Raw genomic sequence first — 25,165 nt, 5'->3', positions numbered from 1 at the left:
CCTGGGTCAGCACAGCAGCTTCCATCTACATGGCCCTCTACAGCAAGCCCCAATAGGGCAGATTCAACAAAGGATTTTAGTAGGCTGCATAATTTTAAAGAGCTTGACTGTACATTCACTCCTGGGGTAGTTCAAAGGCCTCATTTATTGCAGCTCCAGAGAGAATACAGGCATTTCCCTTCCCCAGGCTCCTGTACAAAGTCAAGGTGCTTTCACTGTACCCTAAACCAGCACAGGGGACTGGGTGCTAGCAGCATTTTTGAGTCAGAACGTTCTCTTTCGTTCAATATATTTGTGCAAAAGCAGTTAAGACTCTTCACCCTTCCTTTACTGCAAAAGGGGCTTTTCCTCTTCTCCTAACCCTCTAGCTCAGTCATAGACAGCCAGAGGAAAGCCAATTCCAAGCACTAGTTTTACCATAGCTGCCAGGAAACCATAGGAACTAGTACCAGGAACTGCTCTTTCTTTGGTCAGCATGCCAGCTGTGAGTGCAACCGTTTTCTGTTAAAAGGGGCTGCCTTCCTCACTTGGAGTCAGGAAGGGCAAACCTTCTCTGAAGTTGATGTCAGAGCTGGAAAAACCCTGCTTGATCCGGGAACTGTTTAATACTGTCCCAACAGACAATGCTCCTTGGGGAGACACTTGCAGCACCACAGACTTTTGTTTTCCAGTTCTTCTTTGACCTTGCCTCCTTTCTCCTTGCACAACCCTGAACAACCTTTTTCTCACTTCCATGATTTATAACACTCGTTTTGTCAGGGGAAAAGACAAATCAGCTCTACACATGTACTTTGAGTACAAAGTACAGTTCCCAGTTCTCCCTCTTGGCCATCATGCCATTTACTGGGATTTCCTTTCCATCTGTAACAGTTCTGTTGCTAGACCATAAAAATTACTATTTCCAGCCCTGAACACTTAATCTCTGCTGGGAAGAGCCAATCCTAAGCCAAAGAGGGTCTGAGGGTAGTAGAACTCACAGTCAGAGCAGCCTCCACTTAGTACCACCAGGGACAGGCACAGATCCCATGCTTTTTCCCTCACCATCAGGTAATAGCTTCTTATGCTAAATTTGGGATGCTGCTGCTGCCAGTCCTCTCCCAGGAGCTGTTGCTCACCCCCCTCAAACACACCCCACCTCGCAGTCGTTGCCCAGTTTTATTTCATTTAAAATCCGCTGTGTTAAATATTTTAGTTACAAGTTCTGTGTAGAGGGTAAGAGTAATAGACTCTGCAGGCACTAGCAACCCCCTCACTCCCCAATACATGTGTGCGCTATCTTATTAAGGACTGCCCCCCTCCCCCCAAAACCAGCAGCCTTGGGCTGGGATATACATTACACTTAAAGGCCTGGCCCTCCCCAGCTGTCTCTTTGCTGGTAGCAGGCCAAGCTCTCACACGCAGGAAGCCAGCAGTTGGATCAACCACCAGTGAGCTGTGATTCAAGGACAGCTGCCGGGGGCTGGTTCTTAACCCCATGTCAGGCATGTAATGGTGAAAAGCTTGTCCCCCCAGGAACTGTGCTACCTCCACAGATGTCATGGGCTCTGCCCACCTGGACATGAACAATCCCACCACAGTGACCAGGCTGGAGAGAGACAAACGACCACCAAGGGAAAGCAAGGGAGCTGCCACCACTGCATTCCTGTCTGTGGAGGGAGTGTAACTAGGGCACTGCCAGAGGTATGACACCTACCTCAAGCCCTGCTCTGATCAAAACCCAGAGTGCCCTTGCAAGGCAGATGAGTGTGAAATATTTTCAAGCAAAACATGGAGAGAACAGTAGCCTTTCCTCTCCTCTCCCTGCCAGGAACCTCAGTGCTAGGAAGTAAAGCTGAACCCTGCTTGGAGCAGCAGGGAAGGGAACCCTAGCACAGCAGCAGCAAGCAGTTTCCAGTGGTACAGGACAAGCTAGAGGTGCGAATTTGGTGCTGTGAGGGAGAGGATGCCATATAGATGGCTATGGAAAGGCAGTGCTGTTCAGTGGTTGGCCCACTGCATAGCAATCCTAGTGAGAAACTGAACCTTTGTTAAACAGAACAGGAAAGGAGGTAGGAGCTATCCCCACAATTTCCTCTGGGACAGCTCCAATCACAGCGGAGGGAGGGAGACCAGAATGACCCCTGCCAGTTCCTGAATGCCCTGCATCGCCCCTGCTGGTGCTGCAGCCCTGTCCTGGGTGGTTTGTGTGGGGGTATGGCTGCTCTACAGGTCGAGCAGCAGCACGCGGGGATCCTCCACCGCTGCCTTGATTTTTCGCAGGAAAGTCACCGCCTCTCTGCCGTCAATCAGCCGGTGATCGTACGTCAGCGCCACATACATCATGGGCCGCACCTCGATCTGAGGGGGAGGAACAAGATAGGCATTAGTGAGCTCAGCCCTGCTGCCTGCATGATGCCCTCCTGTGAACTCAGGGAAAACCTGGCTTTTTCCTATGACAGCTCCAGGCCCTCCTGGATATGTCCTGCCAGGCATGATTACCCACCCATACTCACTCAACCAGGCTGGGTCCACACCACACAAGACTAGGTCCCGTTCTGGAGCTGTTTTCTATCACAAAGGCTGCATTCTCCCCCTCCTCCCCACACCTAAGCAGATTATCTTCTCTCCCCTGCATGGAGTGGACAAGGCACTCTGCACACCTCAGGCAAGTGTCAGTGCTCGCAAAACTGCCCTACACCCTATAGCCTCTGCTCCTCCTCCACAGTAAAGGCTTTCAGAAGTTGACATGAGCCCCCTCCAAAAACCATATGGAGTTATGGTCCTCATCCCATCGACCCCTCCCTTCTGTTCACTAAAACCTCCTGTGCAGCTCCACCTACCTTGCCTCCCACAGCCACAGGCCTGTCGAAGATGGCATGCATTCCTAAGATGGCAGACTGGGGTGGGTTAATGATAGGTGTCCCAAAGAGTGACCCAAAAACCCCTCCATTGCTGATTGTGAAAGTGCCGCCATCCATGTCTTCAATGGCCAGTTCATTTTTCCGAGCCTAGACAAAAAAGAAAGGTCTTAGAAAGTCACAGAGATCACAGAGGGCAAAGGACAAAGGCTTGGATGTTCAGCCTCTCCAGGAATAAATGCTGATGGCAAGAGCTTCACTTATTGATCTGTTTAGCTTAAAACCAGCATGAATTAACTTGCAAATGCAAATGCCTTTAGATCTGAACATTTGTGGTCTTTAGGGAAGGATTCTCTTGCCTTTCCTTCTAACCCTGGCTTTTTCAGGAGACAGGCACCAGGACTTCTACTCCAGGGCAGCGCAGCCTTGGCCTCTAAAGACAAAGGTGTCTCTAAAGACACACTGTGTCACTATGCATAGTTTGGTGTCTTCTGGAAGGGCATCAAGTAGATAGGCCTTTCCTGTAAGGCAGACATGGCTACAGCTGTAACTGGATCACTCCCCAGCTCAGTGTGTTAGAGGTCAGAGATGATGATGCAGAGGGACTAAACCAATTTGTGCCTAGCAAGCGCCCCCAATACTTCCCATTCCTTCCAAACATTTTCAGGAAAACCTCCAGCTTTCCTTACCTTCTCCCCCAGTTCGTAGATAGCACGCTCTATGTCAGCGAAGTTCATGTTTTCTACATTCCTAACAACAGGGACCACAAGACCCTAGGGAGAAGCAAAGTGCATGATCAGCAGATTCACTGCAGTGACACACAGATAACTGTTATCAGGCTGGCGCCTGGCCTCAGCCCAGCAGAGCTCCTGCCTCCTCCTCAGCCCACAGTACGCAGTTGGCAGAGCTGCCTCCCACCCTGGCAGCCTGCCGGGAAACCTGGCACGACATCCACCAAGGGCTGGCACCATAAATGAGACAACTTACTTGTCTTTGTAAGCCCATTATTTAAAATCAACCAAGCTGGTCTGGATCCAGCTCCACATCCATAAAAGCAGGTGAGGCACTGGGCAGAGTTGAGCCATCACCTCTTTGAAGGTGAGAAGAGCTGAGTCCCTTTGTGCTGGACCTCCCCTAGACTTTGGGAGCATTGACAGCACTTCAGTCCTGACCAAACCTCTGCCTTACAATAAAACCAACTAATTTTCAACATCTGTGTCTCCAACTCATACTTTCCCTTGACAGGAGTATCTCCTTGAAGCAGCAATGTGATTTAGAGAAACAGTGGGACAGCACAGCAGGGTTAGCCAGAGGACAGGATATGCAAAGCCTTTACTGTCTATGCTGTACCTTCACAGGTCCACTGGAAAAAAAAAGTGCTTGCCTAGCTTGGTCCTACTCATTAGCCACTGAGGTCTTTATTGATCTTGTTACTACATCTCCTAGTACAGAAGCAGAATATTCTTGGTCATCCATCTTCTCCCCAAACCCATCACAGCAATCCAGGGCGTATCAGATGTCTCATCAGTAAGTTTCTGCTACAGAGGAGCTGAAAGCAGAGTTAGCTCAAAAGATATTATCATCCTAGACCCAAGGCTACAGACAGTATGGCCAAAGCATCCAAGGTACCTACCCGGGGAGTTGCTACAGCAACACTGATGTCCACATAGTCCCTGTACACAATCTCTTTGGTCGTGTCATCGATCACTAGAAGGAGAAAAAAGCTGTCACACATGCAGTGCTCAATATCAAGGGCTCAAGGGGCCAGAAGTAGCTATAAAATTGTAACAACTTGCTCATCTCTAGCTTAAATGTGACTTCAGAAAAGAATTAGCACTCACTGCACCTATGGGAGAAGCATCATGATAGACAGCAAGGAAACACAGTCCAGATATGTCAGTCCTCTCAGACATCTCCTTGGTTATTCTCATCTCAGTTTGAGCAACGACCTCTGCCACCCCCACAGGAACTGCATCACACCTAAAGCAGCTGTCTCTACACCAATCAGCAGGTTCTCCCCTCTGCAGACTGGGTATGCATGGCCCCAGCCCCACTCATGGCAACCCCTTCCTAACAGAGTCCCTCTTTGCAAGCTCTCCTCTGCCTACCTAAGTAGCATTAGCAAAATCTCTTGCAGCATACAGGACTCTATCCCCATATCTGACTTGCTTCCCCAAGCTACTAGCCCCCATCATGCACTTGGCCACCTGCTTTGCCCCACTCTGCCACATTCAGTGTGGAGATGTAGACCTCACCAGCAAGAGTCACCACTCACCTGCATTCACAACAGGCTGGTCCTGCAGAGCAAAAGCTGCAGCTTTCACAAAAGCTGACATGAAGCCTAGTTTCAGGTTGTGCTTCTTTAGGAAGGGATCCTTGTGTACAGCTCTCATCTCCCGGATGTTGCTGCAAAACACACAGTAACACTAGTTAGCACAGAGCCCAAGAAAACACTATTCCTTCAGTCCAAAACAGATTTCAGTGTCAGCTCTAAGACTGCAAACCTGCACCACCAACTTGAATCTCCTACATGTGCTGAAAAATCCTTCAAATGTCACAGGTAGAACGGGCTGAGGGTGGCTCTAATGACCCTGCCAAAGGACCTAACAGGAACTAGTCCTGGACCACTAACTCAGTGGGACAGGGTTAACCTGCATGGCCCACACTGCCAGATAAGAAAGCAAAGTGGGGCATCGCATGCTTCTCAGTGAGGTCTGATGTTGCTACAGATTCTCTGGAGACGCCCCTGCTGATACCAGTGCGGTACCACAGACAGCAACTCCAGGTGTGGCTGGACAAGGACCCAGAAGTGAAAAACCAGGAAATGCCAAGAGCAGAAAAGATGCACATGGTAATCAGGGCAAAGGGCTTCAGTCATTGTGAAAGTCCAGCACCAGCCCGCATGACCATGCATCCATACCAAACTCTTTGGCTTTGGGAGTTGAGTGACTATGAAAGAAATCTTCTGAAGTGCTATGGCAGTGGGTGCCAGCTCACCTACTTCCCTCAGCCAGGGAAGTCATATTTCCCCACTGCTTATATTTATCAGAAGTGAGGCCATTTACAAAAATTCAACCAACCTACAGCTATAAATTCTGTCTATTCCAAGCGAATACCAGATACAGTGGAATTGCGCGGTCCACCCCTTCCCCCTGCAGAGACCTCTGTTCTTTGAAGGGACAGTTTCAGCAAGGGGCAGGGGTCTACATGGTTTAGAGTGTTTGTTTTCCTGCGCCTAACCTTGTTTAGGGCTAGGATTACTGCCCAAAGACATTAGTGCCTCCCAAGACACAAGGACTGCAGCAATGAGGACAAGGTTTGCTATGGAACTGGCTCATTATGGCTTCCTCCTCTCAGACACTGACCCCCGGCGGGTCGGGAAGCAGGAGGCCCCAGCACAGCCCTCACGAGTCAAGCTCACAGCAATCAATCCAAACCAGATTACCAGATGCAATGAGAGCCCAAGCCCAGCGTAAAGTGACACCTCAGTGAGCCTCTGAGAGGAGATAAAGCTGCAGCACTTCCCCTCCAATCAAGACTATTTTGCCAACCTTATCATTTGGAGACCCAAATATTTACATGTTTTGTCTTAAGGAGCAGAATAGGATTTCACAAGGCAATTTGATTTGGGCACAATTTCCCCTTAATGCAATGTAACATAAGCTGACCACCCTTTAAAGCCATTAGTGCATTCAGTCTGTGTAAGCACTTGAGTCAGAAGACCCCCACCTGCCCCAAGGGGATGGAGAAGGATGTTAGTCCCTCTATGGACAGCTGCACAGTCCAACAGCAAGGGCCTCAGAGCTATGTGATGCTCACCTGAAAGGCCTATGTGCATCTCACTGGAAGCTAAACATGCTCCTCTCCAAAAGCAGTAACCTGGGTGGGGTGGCAGAATGCAGATGCTACATCTTATTATCTTCTAATAGCCACTGTACAAGTGACACTAGGTCACTCCTGGGTCTTCTGCTCAACATCTACCACTTCTCAACCAAGAACCACACAGATGAGGAACCAGACTGCCCCTGTGACAAGCAGCAGAGGACTCCCAAGGAACACCATTAGGAAGCTATTCATCTCTCATACTGCAACACCAACACAGCCCTGATGCAGCAGTGCAGATGATGGTACATACCTAAGAAAGAGGTCCCAAAAGACACGCTGTCAGTCTCTCCAAAGAGAATCAGCAAGGCTTTGGCTGCTAAGTAAAGATGACTGCTTGCCTTTATTTCTACCCATAAAGAGAAAAAGAGGTCTTCTCACCTCATATCAATCTCATTGAAAGTGGTCAGCATGGCACAAGTATTCTGAGCCTCTTTCAGTCGCTGAGCAATGCGCTGACGCATCCTATTCATTTTCACCTGAAAATTAAAAAGATATAAGCAGAAGCCGCCTCAAGTTCATTTAAGGGGCAAAACTCACAAGAAATTCAAAAGGTCCTTTCTTTTTGCTAGCTGGTGACACTAGTAATAGATGCCTAGGTGGAGACCAAGTTTTCACTCCAAATCTCCCTGAGGAGCATGAGAGGATGAGGAATTGATTTCACCATGGAGCAGCCCAGCTCAATACACTTGAAAAGCAGTGCTGAAACCCACTACGGTACAACTACTTCTGACCTGTGTATTCCTCAGGACCTCCAAGCACACATAGGTTTCCAGAATGAGGCTACTATGCGAAGAGCAAGACTGCTCAGAAAGCAGGTTGCTCAACCATATTCTCTTAAGAATGCACAAGACAGCTGCAGCGGCCTCAGTGCTTTGCTGAAGGCTTGTAGACAGACCAAGCAGATCACACTGAGCCTTGTGTTCAGTCAGCAGAGCTCAAGATAAGACTTTTGCCTAGAAAAGACCTGTGTCAGATCAGACCAGGCTCCTCCTCCACCCCATCGCTAAGCAGTGCCCTCATGTAGAGAACTTTCCCGTCTGCCACAGCCCCAGTGAGCTGGATGTAAACAGGTAGATACGGACACATCCAGAAAGCTCAATCCTTAAGCCAGAACAGACTGTAACCCAGCAACAGAAGTGCTGGTAAGGCCCCCCTATCCCCCAAGCTTACCCTATGCTCTGATCTGGCACCTTTGCTGGGCACTGCCTCCCCAGGAGGGGCTGCTGCTGGGGCTGCAGCCGGCTTCACTGCAGACACTGAGGGTAAAGAACACATCAGTCAAAAAGGGAAGTCAGAGCTTGATCATGAGGCCCTGAGGCAGGAAGCCGATTTGAGCCCCTTGCTCATGTAACACAGCAGCAGCCTTGACTTGGGCTGTGCAAGTTCCAGGCACAGACGAGCTTTCCAATTTGGAGCATGCAGAGCAATAATTCAGGGAGACCTTTGCCATACACACCAGCCTGTTTGCTGTCTTTTGCTTTACACACTCTCCTCCAGGAAAAGATGGTTGAAGTTAGAACACAAAAAAAGGGACCAAAAAAAAAGTTGCCTCACCTGGTTTGCTGTCAATGGGCTGAGTTGACACAGGTGGCACTGGTGGCATAGTAGTGGGAATTGGTGCTGCTGGAGGGGGAGGAGCAGCCGCAGCTACAGGTTCAGGGGCTGCAGGAGGAGGAGGAGGGGCTGCTGCTGGTTTGGCCTTGGCAGGAGCAGCTGAAATAAGAGGAAGAACCATGTGGTAAGGGCAACCACAGCTTCCATTGTCAGTGACCCTTATAAAAATAAAACCTCTGGAATCATGCTTTTATGTTCTTGGCACAACTGAAATGACAGGACCTGCTGCAAGAGAATCCCATTGTGAAGGTGTTTACTCACTGTGCAGGAGACTCAGTGCTAAAGACGGTGGAGAAGGGAGTTATGTCAGGGAAATTCTCAACTAATTTTAGCTTTGAGCTGCAGTCTCCTCTAGAGGGATCAAAAGGAAAGTTACCCCTTCAGAAGGACTAAAACTGTTTTCTAATGGATAACAGGAGTATTTTCTTTTGGCTACAGAGGCAGATGGAGGAAATGTTTAGCCTCTCTCGGGTTCCTTCTAAATACCTTGTTTCTATCTTCAAGAAAAGACTGGTGGAAACAGAAAGGCCTGTGCAAGTTACACATGACTGACTTACCTCCAGTTTTCCTGAGTTTGAACAGAGGTGTCCCCCCTTCCACTTTGCCACCATCGGGTACCAGAAGGGCTTCAATCACACCAGCTGCTGGGGCTGGAACTTGCACTGATGTCTGTTAAAAGGAAAACTGGTGAAATTTCCTCAGACAGGAATGGAGAGTAAGTGCCCAAGAGATGTCAAGATGCACAGATACACATTGTAATTTGGCACAGACAGTGGCTCTGTCTCACACCATTTGCACCAGTTTTCACACTCTTCACCAAGATTTTGTGCCAATACTTAAAAGTTTCAGAAGATGCTGGCAGTGTACCATATAACCTGATCTTCCTGCTCCAGGGCACAATCAAGAATTGACCTGCTGCCAGCATCTTCCTGACAGCAACAAAGGAAGCAGAACTTGGCAGGGAGTTATAGCAAGAATTTCTAAGCTTAAGAGTTGTTTAAGCAGTGAGTAAACTTAAAGGCTAAATTTAAAACAAGACACTCCATGTCTCTGCAGATTTCTTCTTCTTTTTTAAACACAGACAGGTTTCAAAGCTTAGAGCACCAAAACTGGAAGGAGGAGTGCAACTGCAGCTCCAACAAACCATTGATAAACATTTGTACCAGGGAGGAAGAATTATCAAAGAATTCTCACTTAAGGCACAATCAGCTTTCATGCTAGATAAGAAAAGCTTATTTCCATGAAGGAAGCAAGTGACACAGGTATGTTCTCTGCAGGCTCTAGGAGCTCTCAGCAGGAGAAGAGCCATATGGAGTACCTGCTACAGAACTAGAAAAAGTTTTGGTCCAGAAAACTCCTACCTTGTCTGTTTCAATCTCACACACCACTTCATCTTCTGCCACTGTGTCTCCAACAGCTGAATGATAGATATGAAGACCACTGTAAGGAGGGAGGTGTGCTCCGCCCTCCCCTCTTAACCCACAGCAGTCTCCCCCACTAACCCAGAATTTTCTTACCCCAGTTCTCTAAAGAAAAGTCTATCTCAAACAGTCTAATGCACAGCCAGAGTCTGATTCCAGTTTAAGCGCTATCCTTCACCCAATATCACCCATGACAGAGCTGCCAAGGCAGTAACTGCAGTCCCTACCCCTCAGAAGAACTGCAATTAGTTGCCTCATTTGTCATAGACTGAAAGGCACAGAGCAGTTTGTCAGCCAATCAATTACAATCCCTCCCCTGAGCTGTTCAGTGAACCAGCAGTGCTGCTAGAGTTTCAAGGAAGAGGCAATGTCTTACCTTTCTCCCACCTGACATCTCCTTCTGTGACTGACTCTGCAAAGGCTGGTGTGTTCACTGTAACCACGTCATCCCCTGTGAGAAAGACAGAGACACGGGAACATTCAGAGCTCAGAACTTACGGCACTGTTACCTTCTCATCATCAGGACTCTATCAGAGGGATGGGTCAACAGACATTAAATGCTGGCCTTCTTGTTTCAACACTGATGAATATTTAAACACAAAGAAATTCCCATCCATCTGAAAGTCACATTGTGACAGGAAAATCAGACAAAATCTTTAGGCCTTGGGACAATAAACCTTCAGCCATCCAACAAGTTGGGACAGCAGTGGCCCTAGACCTAGGATTAAGAGGTAGTTTTACCTATTGTCAGGACAACAATAAGTAGCACAAGAGCCATCACGCTGACTCCTGACTTTACTTACTATGTACTGCAGTGGTTCTGAAGTAACGGACAGTGAAGACACTGGAGCTATTTACTCTGCAGAGAGAGAGAGAGAGAGAGAGAGAGAGACAGAGACAGAGAAACATATGAACACAGAAACACATTTTTCTGGAGGCTGCTGGCATCAGGCTGCAGTACAGATTTACACTTGCTTAACTGATCCAAAAGGCTGATTGGTTGTTTTGATGTATTTGTTTCAAGGGACTCCTACTTACGGCTCAAGCTGCAACAATCCCACTAAGAAGACAGGAAACATCACAGCTTACCATCACCAGTATTCTCAGAAAATCGGTAAGAACTGACAATTATAGAATTTTAATTTAGGGAGAGCACCAAACAGAACCTCTGTGGTTTAATTACTGATAAAAGGCTGACCTAGCCAGTCCATGGTATGCCCAAGACTAGTGCATTAAGCATTTTTTACCTGCAGATCAGGACTGTCATCTCTACAGAAATTGCTAAATTGCTACAAGAAAAGAGAAAGCACCATAAATTGCCTGTGGCAACACATTAAAGAAACAACTATTTCTCTCCGCCATATCACTTCTCAAGTAGCTGGCAATCCCAAGCATTCCAAAGGAAACATGGTTTAGCATGTCCCCCAAACAACAAAGGATACTTTGGGCAGTAGAACAGCATTTCAGGCTTTTATGGATATGCTCTGAAGCTTATTTCCCCAAATACATTTTTACAAGATCACCTCAGAAATACAAACCTAGCCAAATGAACAAGAGCACCACAAACCAGCCCACTTCTTCTGAAAGAAATGCTACCAGAAGGCCACCATGGAGCAAACAAGACTTCTAGTCAGATAATCAAAGGGCAGAGATCCATTTATCACCCATCTCCTTAATTCCTGTCCACTTCCCACCTGTGTATCTTATTCCAGGTGAAGCTTATTTTCTTCAAGCATGCCACAATTCCCGACCTTCAAAACCTGGATTTTGTTAGGGCTACCTCTGTGCTCCTACAGTGTGCACAGGGATTTATGACAGCCAATCATATTTGGCCTCCCAATCTTCAAATTTTATTTGGCCTAGAACAGCCTCAGCCTCTACACATCACAGCTGTCCTGAGGATACTTACACAAGCTTCCTGTTGTTGGTGTAAGCCAGTCCCCGGCTCCCTGCCACACCTGTGAAGGAGAACACAGGAATGTTATCCAGCCATCAAGTGTTCATGTCAGGTAAAAGAGCCCAGGGGAACTCACTGACTGGGTACACAGCCATATGGAGGCACCTCAGTGCCAGCAAACGTGCCCAAAGCTTGCCAGGAATGGTGGTCTTGTCTTCATTTAGATTTTGAAGATGAGAAAGAACAATTACATGTTGGCCTAGAAGCTCATATGGATAACTTTGGAAAGAGCAAACAAAGTAGCATCTGCTCCAGTCAGAACAAAACCAGAAAACAGCTACAAGGGACACTTCCAGAACTGCTAAAACATCAGCTGTTGCCGAGTTCTTCATAAGAGCAGGACATCATAAGAGACACACTCATGAAGCCTCCCAGTTGCATGGACAGGTAAAGATGAAAAACAGAATGAATACAGGGTGCAGGGCAGAGCAGCAAGAAGCCACCATCATCTCTTCTGTCTGTCCACCCTCTGGCCCAGGAACATCTCTTTTCCAAAACTGACAGCAAAGGGGTGCTTGCAAAGCTTCTCAGTTTTACATACCCAGCCATACCCTTCCCATACCACTCACATGTCCTGACACTGCAATTTTTATTACAAGCTGAACTCCTGTCCTTTGTCTCTCTCAGGGCACTGGGCAGTTTTCCAGACTGATCTTAAAGAGTCAGCACAGCAACTGGAGAATGTAATTATCTTGATTACACAATGTCAGAAGGAAGAACCACTTCCTCACTTAATTTTTTTCAACAACATTATGCAGTTTTGACACCATCCTCTACTATAAACAGCTGACACTGGAACTTCAGAAACCAGAAAAGGTAAGCAGATTTACCTGGTTTCTCCAAGAGGAATCAGAGGCGAGTGATGTAATGCAATATAAACACAGTACAGGTAGAAAAAGCAAAGCTGTGGCAAAATCCAGTTTAAGCACTGAAGAGGAGTTCACAGGCATACTAGATTTGACATGCCACTTAACATATACTCATCATTTTCAAAGGAGTTTATTAAGGAGCTAGTCTCTGCAACAGTATGTGTTTCAAGCACTGCAGTGCTTGAAATGCACAGTGCTGCTGCTGTGAAATCTTCACCAGAGCCAAATGGATTGGGCAGCACGAACATTAAGCAAGGGTGGCACACACATGGAAACACAGCTAATTTCATCAACAGTTTCTTCATTACACCATTGACAGAAATAACCCCAAATCAAACCTATCACCAACTTTCATCACCAGCTCTGTTCTGTCTAGGTAGTTCAAAACAAACAAGAAATGTAGGACTCACCAGACAGAGTGCATCTTGCCAGAGTACAGTTGCCCTGTCAGAGAGAAGAGGAACTATCAGTACTGCAAAAAGACAGACCCATCCTAGAAGGACTGGTTTTTCCAGGCAGCCTGGATCAGAGACAGGACCCACCATCCCCATGCTCCAGACTGCAGGCATGCAACTTTCCCATAGTGTGCAAGAGCAGGAGATGGTAAGAACATCTACGCTCTTCTCTTTGCTTTCTCTCCTTCCAGGATGCTTTCCTGTGGAGTGATGTTAAGCTTGACGCACTTGTTTTTCAGCTGTGGCTTCAGTCATTTTAACCTCATGTACATTTTCCTCTTTTCCTCTTAGATTTCTAAGGACTCAATTCTCTACAATTTGTTGCAAACAAAAGGGTCAAGGATAGCTACCGGATATGAGGAAAAAATATCCCATGATGTTTACTCCTACAGACACCAATGCAGCACCTGGGGTTATTTTGTTTGGTTTTGTTTTGTTTTTTTAAGGCTATGGAGCCTTTGAATTTCACAAGGCCAGAACTTCACTTGAGGGTAGATTTTCTACTACTCTCAGCAAGCCAGGAATTCCACCTTCAGGTGACATTTCACTTCTTACCGATGTAATCATTGACTGCACGCCTACCTCAGCAAAACATTGCTCAAAAGTAAAACACATTTCAAGATATTCCAGTTACTTTCCCTACTGCTCTTACACACTTGTCTAGCATCAAACCAGAGGATCTGGAGAACCTAAAAACTCTTTAATTAAAAAGTTATAGGAAAGTATCACAGTAACCATGACTCAAATGCAGTTGATGGTTTGGAACTGCAGCTACTCAGCAACTTAAAGCACCCTTATCCAGCAGCTAAGGTAAGAGGTAAAAATTAGATTTCATTCATTGACATCTTCAATGTCTGAAGGGAAGTTTGCATATAAGCCCTGACTTCAGCTTCACCAGAGCAAGCAGGATGGGATATAGCTGATCTGAAGCATAAAAACAGTTTCTGGAGCTGCATGTGATAAGACAACATAGACATGAAGAAGCATAGAGCTACTTAAGCTTACCATGCTGTCTACAGGACTGAGTGCTAGAGCATACTGAAATATATTCAGTGAACACTTTAACTTCAAAACTACTAACAGGTCTGGAAACAGCCCCTTGGAGGTTTAATTACCCAAACTTACTGCTGAATTTGGCTTCTCAGATATTAGCACACAGCCAACTCGATGATCAACAGACAGTTCAACAGGGTTATGATGAGCTGAGCAGAGGGCTTGGGAAGCCAGGATGACTTTCTGATACATCAGCCTGAGCTCAACAGCTCCAGCACAACACTGTGCAGCCAGCCTGCCTGCTGGCTCACTGCAGGGACCCAACCATCCTGGACCAATAGTCCTACAAAACCAGCTTCCTCAGGGCCTGCTGGAGCCTGGGGAAGGGAAACCAGGAAGCACCACACAGACTTTGCAGAGTCATCGTGAATGCTATAATGCTTAATCTTGGTGTGGCACTGGCCCCCTACTAACTCTGGTTTGTGTAGACCTAGTCTTAAGCTGGGATCAATAAGACAGACCTCAAGTTAACTCCACTTGGTCAAGCATGTAAAGCACCACGATCCTCAACATATATCCTAGTTCCTGTACTGATCAAATTCTTCCCACTTTCTTAAGTGTCACAGAAAATACAAAGTCAATTACAAATAAAAATCAATCAATCAGTCAATCTCAGCTCCCCTATGCCCAGTAATGTTTTCCTGTGTGCTTTATAAAGTGGTAAAGGTATTTATAGCATCCCTGGCATAACTTGTTAAGGACTACAGACTTGTACAGCTCCAGACTGAGGCAATTTTATTTGCTTAGAACCAGTTTACTGTAAGCTTAAAAAAAAATATTAGAAGGCCTGTCCTAAATTAAGTATTTGTGAGAAAACACATCTGCAGCTCTCTTCCATGAGAGGTGCCAAGTCTATGTTCCAAAACTGCTGCAAAATTAAGGAAAAAACTGGTATCGCTCTATCCTCTGTCTTTTAGGCTAAGAAATAAGGGAAAAAGCTCTAATACAAGGAAGAAGCCACTAATGAAGACACCAAGACTCACTCTTGTGTCCATCCCTTAACCAGAGTGCCTGGGAGATGCATGTGCAGCTGGGACTGATGCCTGACAGGGCTATTTGCTGTTCCCTTTTTCCCCAAAGGAATCACTAAGATCACACCTGTTTTGGTATCACCTCTCGAAATCTGCTCTCTGCCTGATTTTTGAGTTTGCAGTGAAAACAGAAGCATTTAGGTTTTGCTAGGTGGCATTAGCATTTTGGGAGACTTTAAAGAGACAGTCTTCACTTGAAGAAACAAATCTTGGTTGTCTAATTAGCTAGTGACTCATGTAGCAAGCCACTGCTTTTCCCCCCACGTTTCACATGACTTCTCAGAACTGTTTTTCCAACTGTTATTAAGTCAAAGTGACCCAGGCATACAGCATCCAAGGCCACACCTTCCAAGGAACCTTCACCTTCCAGTAGGTCACTACACAAGTGAAATAAATTACAGAATACACCAGCTAAAGTGACAGCCTGCAAATCTACAGATTTCTTCTCCCACAGTGGGAAGAGGAACCAGTTCAGGTGAGGTCACTGACTGAAAAGGAAGGTACAGTTAATTTCAACAAGGGCAAAACAGAGGCCCAGTGCTGGGCAACTCTGATGACAGGCAAAGCACCAGTTGGTTCTCCAGCCCCAGCTTCTTCAAAGCAAAGGAGCTGCTGCCTTGGATGAGAGCAAACCACTGCCACACAAAGAAAACCCCACTGCACATCTTTCACGGATTTTAACACAATTATATATAGCAGGGCAAGGCAGATACAAAGATGGGATGGAGATAACAATGCTGAGTGGTAAAGGATACTGTTACTAAGATGACAACAGGCTGAGAACTCCTCCAAGCATGCAGGAAGGATCAAACAGGGAAGAAAAAGTTCTTTACAAACTCTTCCACAGACAGATAAAAGGACTTGCTTCTCAAAGTACTGAATGTAACTCCTGATCATCCTTTTTCAGACTAGTTCTTCCCAGGACTTTTTCAGGTCATCCTTCAATAGCTGCCCTCCCTTCCCCCCTGAGTCTTACATGCTCAGATGCAGGTTACTGATGCACATTAATGCTTTCTACTTGATATATGCATTCAGGACATTTTTCTCTTATACACGTTCACCAAAATCCAGCCAACCCTTCCCTACCCATGCTGTTTCATGTCAATTCCACTGCTCACTCATTAAACCCTACACTTCTTAATTTTGTACATCTCTATTGATACTTCTCCCAGCAGAAGTTTGGCAAGTTCTGGCCTTTTCCTGTCTCTCCAAGAAGTCACTCCACCAAAACTTCCCATATCTGTACTCAAATGGAAATCCAACTGCTACCACCATCTTCACTTCTCAACTTTTCAAGTGCATCTAAGAGGGCAACTAGAATTCTCTCTCCTTCCTAGTACTCAGCTACAACCGCCTGAGTTGCTGACTAGTAGTGTAAAAGGTTTGAATACTCCATCTGGCTTGGTCCCCTGTTCTGTATAATTACACAGCACCACTGAGACTAGACAAAGCTTGTTAAAATACGACTTAAATTAGCTTATATTAAACTGTGGTATAATCAATTTGCATCTACATATAGCAAAACATAACTATATAATTAGTTATACATTGTAGTGCCATTTATATATATGTATATATATATATGTATATTTATAAATGCAAATCCACTTGCAGCACCCAGAGAGAAGCATTTAGCATACAACAGCCCTTTGGGGAAGCAAAACATCGTTAAACATTCCATGTTACAATTAGCTGTCAACACTTGCTTGCCTACATTCCCGTGACAGCTAAAATCAAATGTCATGCTCTAATGTTTCAGTTGGTCATTTGAAAGGGATCTTTTTCCTCCTGCAGGCATGCATATACATATACATATATATATATCCGTATGTACCTAAAGCTAGCCATGTCTGCTGTTTACAGAAGATGTGGCCAGACGACAGCGAGCGACTGACACCAGCTGGCCAGAGCAGCCCCGGTGCTGATTGAAGCAGCCGGCTCTGGCTGCAGGAGTCACCCCCAGCACAGGTGACTGCCCTCCGCACGGTTCCAGCGGCTGAGCACGGGCATTAACCACCGGCCAGCGGACACCGGGCCGCGCACACGCCGGTGCAGACGCCGCTTCTGCTCCAGGCCCACCCAGCCGGGAGAGTCTCTGCCGCTGGCGGGGACGCGAAGCCAGTGGCGGCTGCCGACCCCAAGTCCCCCGCCCAAGACGCTGCGGCCCAGCGACGGGCGGAACCCGAGCGCGGCGGTTTCCATCAGCTCTCCCCTGCCCGGTGCCGCGGGCGAGCAGCTGCCGAGAGCCACCACCTTTCCCGAGGGGGCGACGGGCCCGGCCCGGGCGGGGCGGTGCGGGAACAGCGGCACACACACCGACAGCACCGAGCCCGGGAAGGGGCCGCCCTCGCCGCCCCCCACACCCCCCGTGGCGGCGGTGCTTCGCGCAGCGGCGGGGGGGCAGGAGGGGGACGCGTCCCGGTGCCCTTGGCGGCGGCTCCGTCTCCGTCCCCGCCCGTCCGCCCAGCCGACCCCCTCCCCTCGCCCTTCTGGCGGCCGGTGCCCGCGGCGGGCAGTACCTGCCGGAGGGCGCGCAGCGAGCGGCCCAGCGCCCGACCCAGGCAGCGGGACCGCCACAGCAGCAGCATCGCGGCGGCAGCGGCGGCGGCGGGAGGAGCCGGAGGGCGGACACCGGAAGCAGGCCCGGCGGGAGCCGGAAGCGCCCAGGGCCGGACCAACCTCTGCGGAGCGGGGGGAGCGGGGCCAGTGGGGCGGCACCATCGCTGGGCGGGGGGAGGGTCGGACAGGCTGGGGATGAGGGTCGAGGACCCGTGGGGTGAGGACAGAGCAGCGGGACAGGGGCAGGATGGGGATGGGACTGTGGGTCAGGGCCGGGGTAGGCCATGATACCTCAGGAGCTGTCTGTGGAGCCGTGTTTGCCGTGATGCCACGGCCCTGTGCAGGGACAGGAGGAAGGGAAACCCTTTGGTTGTGCCTCGCGCCCCGTTACCATTACCCGTGTCACTGACCCTGCCTGTCCGTGTGCCCAGCAGAAGTGGACACGGTGTCTTGGCATGAGGTGAGGTACTTTACATATGATTCCTCTTACCTCCAGTTCCTGGTACATAAATGTATTCACCTAGGTGCTGTATTGATACTGACCCAATGCTGGTTTGCTGCAGGACAGCGGGACCAGTGGTGTTTCTGCTTGCCTTGACAAACCATGCAGTTGGGTTCATGTAGGATGGTATTGCCAGAAGCATCAGCCAGGGAGATGTTGCTCAGCAGAGGTCGTGTCACCACGGCAAACAGGCAGATGAGTCCACAAATAAGCCCAATTCCTCACATGTTGTCTGTACATTGAAAAAGAGAATCCCCCAGCCAGCTTCTGTTTTCTGACTGTTCCTAGGTGGGGAAGTACTGGTGGAGAAAACCTAAGGAACCCAATTTCAGAATCAGAATTAGCTTGGGTTAGTCATAAAAGGCTGTCTGGCAGCCAGACGTCTCTTGAGGAGTCAGGTCTAGGTTATGCGCATGTCCTTCATTTAACTATTGCTTAAATAATACATCAATGGTAAACTGCAATCTTCAAAATAATCTAATATACACTCACAATGAATATACTTGGGATCACTTTCAAAGAAAAAAAGTTGAATAAAAATCAAGAGGGGCCAGTTTCTGAGGTTTTGAGGATGTGCCAACTGCTTTAATAAGAAGCAACTGAGCCAGGGAGGCTCTTTGCCAGGGATTTCTCCATGATCTGTCTTTCAGGGCCTAATAACCTTGAAAAAGACCACCTGATGTCAACTGCTTTTAACCATAGCCTCCTGCCTATCCAGTGGACACACCAAACATCATCATGTTCAGTCAGCATGTGGGGGCAAAGCAGACAAAGCTGCAGGAGTGGTATGTGTGGATAGGCTTTCTCCATCCACCTGGCCAGCTCCTGCACCAAGTGTCCCACAACTGTGTGCCCCCGGGGCAGGCAGGTTTATCCTGTGCTGGAGTCGGGGCATGCTCAGCTGAGGGCAGTGTGGGCTCTGTTGGCTGCTGCAGTCTCTCTGAAACACCCCCTGGTAAGCAAGGGACTCAGTGTTGCTGCTTTTCCTGTTGTTCCGTTGTTTTTGTTCCGTTTCCTGGCCGTGTCCAAACCACAGACCTCCAGGCCAGTCAAAATGCCTCCAGGTTCCCATCATGTTGGAAATGCCTGCGTGCTTTCTGTGGAAGTCAGGCGGCACCTGGAGCTCTGGACCAGCTCCTTCCTTTCCTGTGGCACCGCTCACCTCTAGCTCTGTGTACATACATCACCTCACCAACAGTTCACCGTCCTGGATCCTGGATGGAGTTCCAAATTGCAGGGGGGAATTTGCCCATCTGTCCCTCTGCCCACCTGGGCAGCCACCAGCTCAGCAGCAGCCTTGCCTGCCTGATCCCGGGGGCCAAGAGCCTGGGAGGTGGCTGAGCGGCAGGGAAGGTGGCTGGACCCCGGCACTGGACCTGACCACCCGGTCGTCCATCTGCATATTCAGAAGTCGTTCCCAGCCGGTTGGCTGCCTCTGGCTTCCCCACTCCCTCTTTAGAGGACCTGAGCGCAGCGGGAGGACACTCCGGCGCTGTCTCTGCAGCATCCCTGGCCTCTGATCCCCGCTGCCTGCCCTCAGGGAGCTCCTGCGCCCCTGGAGCAAAGGTGAGTGGGGCAGAGAGGTGCTAGCTGCTCAGGTCGGGGACTGCTTGCTGAAAACAGAGGGATGAAAAGTGGCTGGGGAAGGCTCTGGGAGGGTATTTGCAGGGCTGGAGAGGCAGCAGACTCTTCCCTGCATGGCTCTCCCCCTGAGGAGTACCTGGGAAGCCCTTCTCAGGTGGCTCCCATTTTGGAGAGGACACACCTTCTCTTCTGAGCATCTTTTTTTCATTCCTTGGATGTTTTCTTCAGGTAAGAGGAGCCTCTGCTTCTTTTTAGTGTTTCGGAAGGTGGCACTGATGGAGGCTGGTAAAAAGGGTATGAATCTGCTAACTCGATGAGGAACAGGCTGCATCAGTAGGAGCAGTTTGGTTGCGGCAGGACCTCCTGGTTCTGTGGCACTGCAGAGGCTTCAGTGGGGAGTAGAGGCCACCCACGGTGGGCTGCCATGGCCTGGGGCTGCAGGCTCTGCTTCCACTCTCCAAATCTCTGGCAGAAATGTAGTGGTGCTGGAAGCCTTAGGCAAGGGGAGTATTTCCTGTCAGCACCAAATTTATCTGCTCATGAGGGGCACGTTGCCCTGGGTTTCTGGGGCTAGGAAACTTCAGCAAATGAGACTGGTGTCCTTTCTGACCTTGGTGTTGATCATAGAGGGGTAAGAAATTGTGACTGAGTGCCAGAGTAAGGTTGTTCCTGTAACAGACTGACACATCCAAAAGCAAGGCTGCAGGACCAGCTGTCTTGCACCCATGCTGTGCAGAAAGGCTTAGGGGTGGAGGAAGTCTAACTGCATGACATCTGCTCTATGGCTTTGTTGGAAGTAGCTGGCAGGCTACGAAGCATGTAATGGTGAAACTGGTCATACAAGGGCAGGAGGTGATGCTGAAAGCTGCCATCTCCCCAACCTCATGCTGGCTGCTGGTAAAGCAAGCAGTTTGAATGTCCCTCATGACAGTCTGTTGGAAACATGAAATTCTAATGGTTGGGAAAGGTGGGAATTCAACATGGGAAAGCAACAAGTGGTAAATGCCTGCCTAGAATAAAAGACTGTTTGAAAAAGGGTCACCCGCTAAAAGCCAGTGAATAGAATCCCACCTTCTACCATGCTTATTAGCCTGGGGAACTTGCTGTGGGGCAGACAGTCATATGGTCAAGACACTGTTGACAGTGTTGAAAATGATCAGACATTTCCAAGTAAAGCAAAAGAATCTCAGACACTTGAAAAGTGCCTGGAAAAGACATAAACCGTCCCACTTCAGGGGTGCAAAGATGCTGCTAACTAGTGCATTCTGGAGGGATGGTTACTCCATAATTGCCCAGGATATGAGGTTTTGCAAGTTCTTTTGCAAAGCTCTCTGAGCCAGCAGCGGAGGGGGTGGGTCCCTGCCTGGAGTCAGCATAACAATTTTAAGCCAGGGGATGCTGGCTCAGTATGTTTTCTCTTCTGTGTTAATCCCCATCCCCATTCCTTTTATTCTGTGTTTTGATAAGTGCTTAGGAGCACCGTGCTGCGTTAGCCTGATCATCCCAGTGTGTCCTGCTCACAGGAGGTCACATCACACTTTCACCTTCACTGTGCCCCTTCCCAGCAGCCTCCGTGGCCCCCCAGCACTGCTACCCATCACCGTGTCCTCGGGGCTGTGGTGGTGGGTGCTGGCAGAGGTGGGCAGGAGCCATGACCTGGCCCAGCTGCTACATGCCGTGAATACCATTGCCAGGAATGTAGATGCCATTCCTCTCCCCTGCCAGTGCCTGGGAACACCCAAAAATCACCTTTGCCCAGGGGGGTGTGGCGGTGGTGCTCAGCACCCTTGTAGCCAAATCTGGGAGCCCAGAGGTGAGTTTCCTTGAAGGCTTCTGGCACAGGTGCAGTGGCAATGTGTGAAGTCCATTCTGCCAGGTCCATACAGGGCTCAAACTGAGTGAAATGAACTCCAGGCAGCACAAACACCTGGCTGGTAGGTTACAGTTGTGTCCAGAGCATTGCTGCTGTCACGAGGCACCTGAAAGCCTGCTCACAGGTTTGGCAGTGCCCAGGAACAGGGAAAGGTCCTGGAACAGGGATGTCCTGAGAATCTGGGAGGAAAATCTCTGACATTTTTTCCTCTTTTTCCAGCTTCAAAACTCTAGCAGGCTGAAACTTTAGACACCTGGGAAGCCTGCCAGTCTGTCACTGGCAATGATCCCAAACCAGCTGAGGGTCAGCTCTCCACTGTCCAGGCAGGAGGAAGGGGTGATGGATGGCTGCACTGCCTCTCAGCACGACAAAGACTGTGCCACCTCAGGACATAGCCAGGGGCTGAAGCCTGAACCCTGTTTCCAGACAAGCTCTCTCCTCCCTTCCCCCAGCACATCCTTGGTATCACAGCTCCTCAGCCACCCTGTGGTTGGCAAGCACCTAGATCCTTGCATCCTTTTCCCTTCCTCCCAGGCAGCGGCCCTGCCTCAGGACTATGAGTGTGGTGCATCTCTTGCAGAAAGAGCACAAGCCCTGGCTTTCCCTAGGACCCACATCCCAGCTTCCATGCCCTGTGCTGGTGACAGGGACCAGCTCTCTGATCAAAACCTACAGGACCAGCTCTCTGACCATCACCTACGAGCCAAGCGGGCCAGGGTGGAGAGCATCATCCAAGGCATGACCCTCCCATCAGCCCCTTCAGCATTTGGCACCAGCCTGGAGGCAGCTTTTGGGCATAAGAGGGAAAGGGATAGCAAGCTGCCCTGGGAAAGCAAGAGGAAGCCAAAGGTGTTCAAGCATGGCATGGGGGCAGCCAGGCGAGTGGTTCCCAAGGGGGGCAGCCTCCATGCTGAGGGCTGCCAGCAGCTGAAGGAGCAGCTCTGCTTTTTAGAGCAGCAGCTGAGGAGGCTTCAGGAGAAATTCTTCCAGGTCTGTGACTCTGGGGACACTGCCAAAACCCAGGAAGGTGTTGAGATAGCACATCCACTGCCTGGAAAGTCTGGAGACAGACTGGACAAGGACAGTGCCTCTGCCACTGATGACCCATGTAAAGTGCCTCCTTGGAGGAGCATCCCAGGGGTGCATGGGCAGGAGGAGGAAGAGGACAGAGGCAGTGCAGATGGCTTGGCCTCAGCTGCAAGGGTCCTCTCACAGGCACTGAAGCATGAACTGGCTGGGGTGACATCCCAGGTGGTGGATTCTGTCCTGAAGACTGTGTGGCCAAAGGCAGCGAGCCACCTACTGCAGCAGCACCACAGCCTCCCCGTGCTTGGGCAGTGTGCCAGGAGAGAGTATATTGCTACTGGGAAATGCAAGAAAACACTGGCTAAACCATCACCCATTAATTCACTGGGCTCACCCCAGGCTGCAGTCCTGTCAGGAGCTTCAGGGAAGAGCCCAGGTTCTCATGCTAGCTCCTTTAATTCAAAGGGGGTCAGAAAACCTTCTCAGGTACTGGGTTATCGACTGGGCTCAAGTGCTCCCATCCAGGACAGCCAGCTGCTGAGCCAGCTACTGGGCTGCAACCAGCACGGCCCCTGGGGCAGTGGCTCTGGTGGGACCCCCTCTGTTCCAGATAGAGGTCCTCTGGAGCCCCTCAACTTGCACTGGGGAACTGTCAAACTGAGGTCATCGGTTGTGAGACAGCAGCAGCAACATCCCCTGCCCCTGAGCCCTGCTGATGTGGAGAGCCTGGCACCACTGCCAGCTGGCAGGGATGGCTGTGGGGAACTGCGGGCTGCCATGGATGGTGTGCCCTTTGCCTCCACCCATATATCCTTTCGGGACAGCTGGGGAGGTCTCTGGATTCAGCTGGAGGTAGAGAGGTCCCTGGGCTTGGACATGCTCCCCTTGTCCTCTGGAGCCCCAGCTTGGCACAGCCTTTGCTGTTCTCCCCAGAGCCAGGGTCCTCCCTGCTCCACAGGGCACTAAAAATGGGTGAGCAGAAAAGTGATCTTGAACCATGGAGGGGCACTGATGTTCCTCAGGGTTGTGAAGATGCTGTAACATAGCTGGGGATAGACATCAGGAGCTCCCAAGCCTGCTCTTTTGCCATCCTGGCGGTCCCAGCATCCTATGCCAGGAGCAGGTGTCTCATGGATATCCCTGTTCCCATCAGCCTGGGAAGCGCCATAGGGAGCGGCAGCTTCCCTGGGGATGCTAAAGGGAAAAGTGGCTGCTCAACTGGGGACAAACCCCCTGCACCCTGCTGCCAGCACAGGGGGAGGTGTGCTCACAGGCACCAGGCATGTGCATGCCAGGGTCAGCACTTGGGGATGTGCTGAGCCCATCAGGCTGCTACGTGCGGGCTTTCCTTGACCCCGAGGCAGATCCAGGAGGCGCTGACCCCCAGTCACCTGAAGAAGGCCAAGCTGATGTTTTTCTTTACCCGCTACCCCAGCTCCACTCTGCTGAAAACCTACTTCCTCGACGTGCAGGTAAGAGGCCAGGACCTGGTTCAGATGCCAGGCAGGGCTCCCAGGGGGAGGGCAGTCAGCCCGCATGGCTGGGGAGCTGTGGGGAAGGCAATGGTCTGGTGTCCACCCTGCCCCGCTGGCAGGAGCTGGGGGACAGCTCGTGCCTCAGCATGGGCTGCCCTGGAGCGGGTGCTCAGGGCCACAGCAGACCTGGGCTGCCAGCTCTTCACTGTGCAATCAGAGTTGGGATTCAAGCACACCACAAACGTGCCTCCCCACGCTGGGCTGCTGGGACCCGAGTCTCAGCGGGAGGAGGCACCACGGCCACCCCGATGTCACTGTCCTAGCGTGTGCTTTTCCACCCCTGGGGCTGGGCTGGCCTTGGGGCTGGGCTTGCGGGGGCCCCTGGGGCAGGAGGCTCTAAGCTGTCCTCTGGCTCTCCTCCGGCAGTTCAGCCGCTGCATCACCTCCCAGCTCATCAAATGGTTCAGCAACTTCCGCGAGTTTTACTACATCCAGGTGGAGAAGTTTGCCCGGCAGGCCCTGCTGGAGGGTGTGGCAGATGCCGGTGCCCTTCGGGTCTCCCGGGACTCGGAGCTCTTCCGTGCCCTCAACATGCACTACAACAAGGGAAACGACTTCGAGGTAAAAAGGGGGAGGCAGAGGCAGGGGTGGCTGTGTCTGGTGGGGTTTGCCAGGGTGAGGGGGAGACAGGGACCCGGCGGTGCTGTGGGTGACGCCCATCTCGCCGCAGGTGCCGGGGCGGTTCCTGGAGGTGGCCAGCCTGACGCTGCGGGAGTTCTTCTGTGCCGTCAGGGCAGGCAAGGACGCCGACCCCTCCTGGAAGAAACCCATTTACAAAATAATTTCCAAACTGGACAGTGACATCCCAGAAGGTTTTAAAACCGCAGGCTGTTCACAGGAACTGCTCCGCAGCTGAGTGTCCGTGAAAGCAGCCCCAGGTGCTGTGTGCAGCCACCATGTGCTCAGCACATCCTGGGCGCTCTGTACAGCATCCATTATTCTGGCTGTTTTCTCTCTGTCTTGT

General features: G+C 50.0%; 2 protein-coding genes across 2 annotated transcripts; one reads left to right on the top strand and one right to left on the bottom strand.

The window, feature by feature from the left end:
• Positions 1–127: 127 nt before the first annotated feature.
• Positions 128–17,772, bottom strand: DLST (dihydrolipoamide S-succinyltransferase). Its single transcript, XM_008505209.2, has 15 exons — positions 17,642–17,772; positions 12,994–13,027; positions 11,667–11,715; positions 10,561–10,616; positions 10,134–10,208; positions 9,698–9,753; positions 8,894–9,005; positions 8,277–8,435; positions 7,893–7,978; positions 7,101–7,198; positions 5,113–5,243; positions 4,471–4,544; positions 3,527–3,610; positions 2,820–2,987; positions 128–2,337 (listed from the first exon to the last, which is right to left on the bottom strand). Exons 1-15 carry the CDS (start codon positions 17,708–17,710, stop codon positions 2,203–2,205), a joined length of 1,386 nt encoding a protein of 461 aa, XP_008503431.1. The 5' UTR covers positions 17,711–17,772; the 3' UTR covers positions 128–2,202.
• Positions 17,773–19,437: 1,665 nt separating this feature from the next.
• Positions 19,438–25,165, top strand: PROX2 (prospero homeobox 2). The gene is made up of 5 exons (XM_030451887.1): positions 19,438–19,749; positions 21,860–23,473; positions 24,031–24,138; positions 24,568–24,762; positions 24,872–25,165. The coding sequence occupies exons 2-5, from the start codon at positions 21,923–21,925 to the stop codon at positions 25,055–25,057; spliced, it is 2,040 nt and encodes a 679-aa protein (XP_030307747.1). The 5' UTR covers positions 19,438–19,749; positions 21,860–21,922; the 3' UTR covers positions 25,058–25,165.

This window comes from Calypte anna, chromosome 5A (genome assembly GCF_003957555.1).
Source record: "Calypte anna isolate BGI_N300 chromosome 5A, bCalAnn1_v1.p, whole genome shotgun sequence".
Taxonomy (NCBI): Eukaryota; Metazoa; Chordata; class Aves; order Apodiformes; family Trochilidae; genus Calypte; species Calypte anna.
The sequence above is the reverse complement of the archived record's forward strand: the minus strand, read 5'-3'. Positions and strand labels throughout refer to the sequence as shown.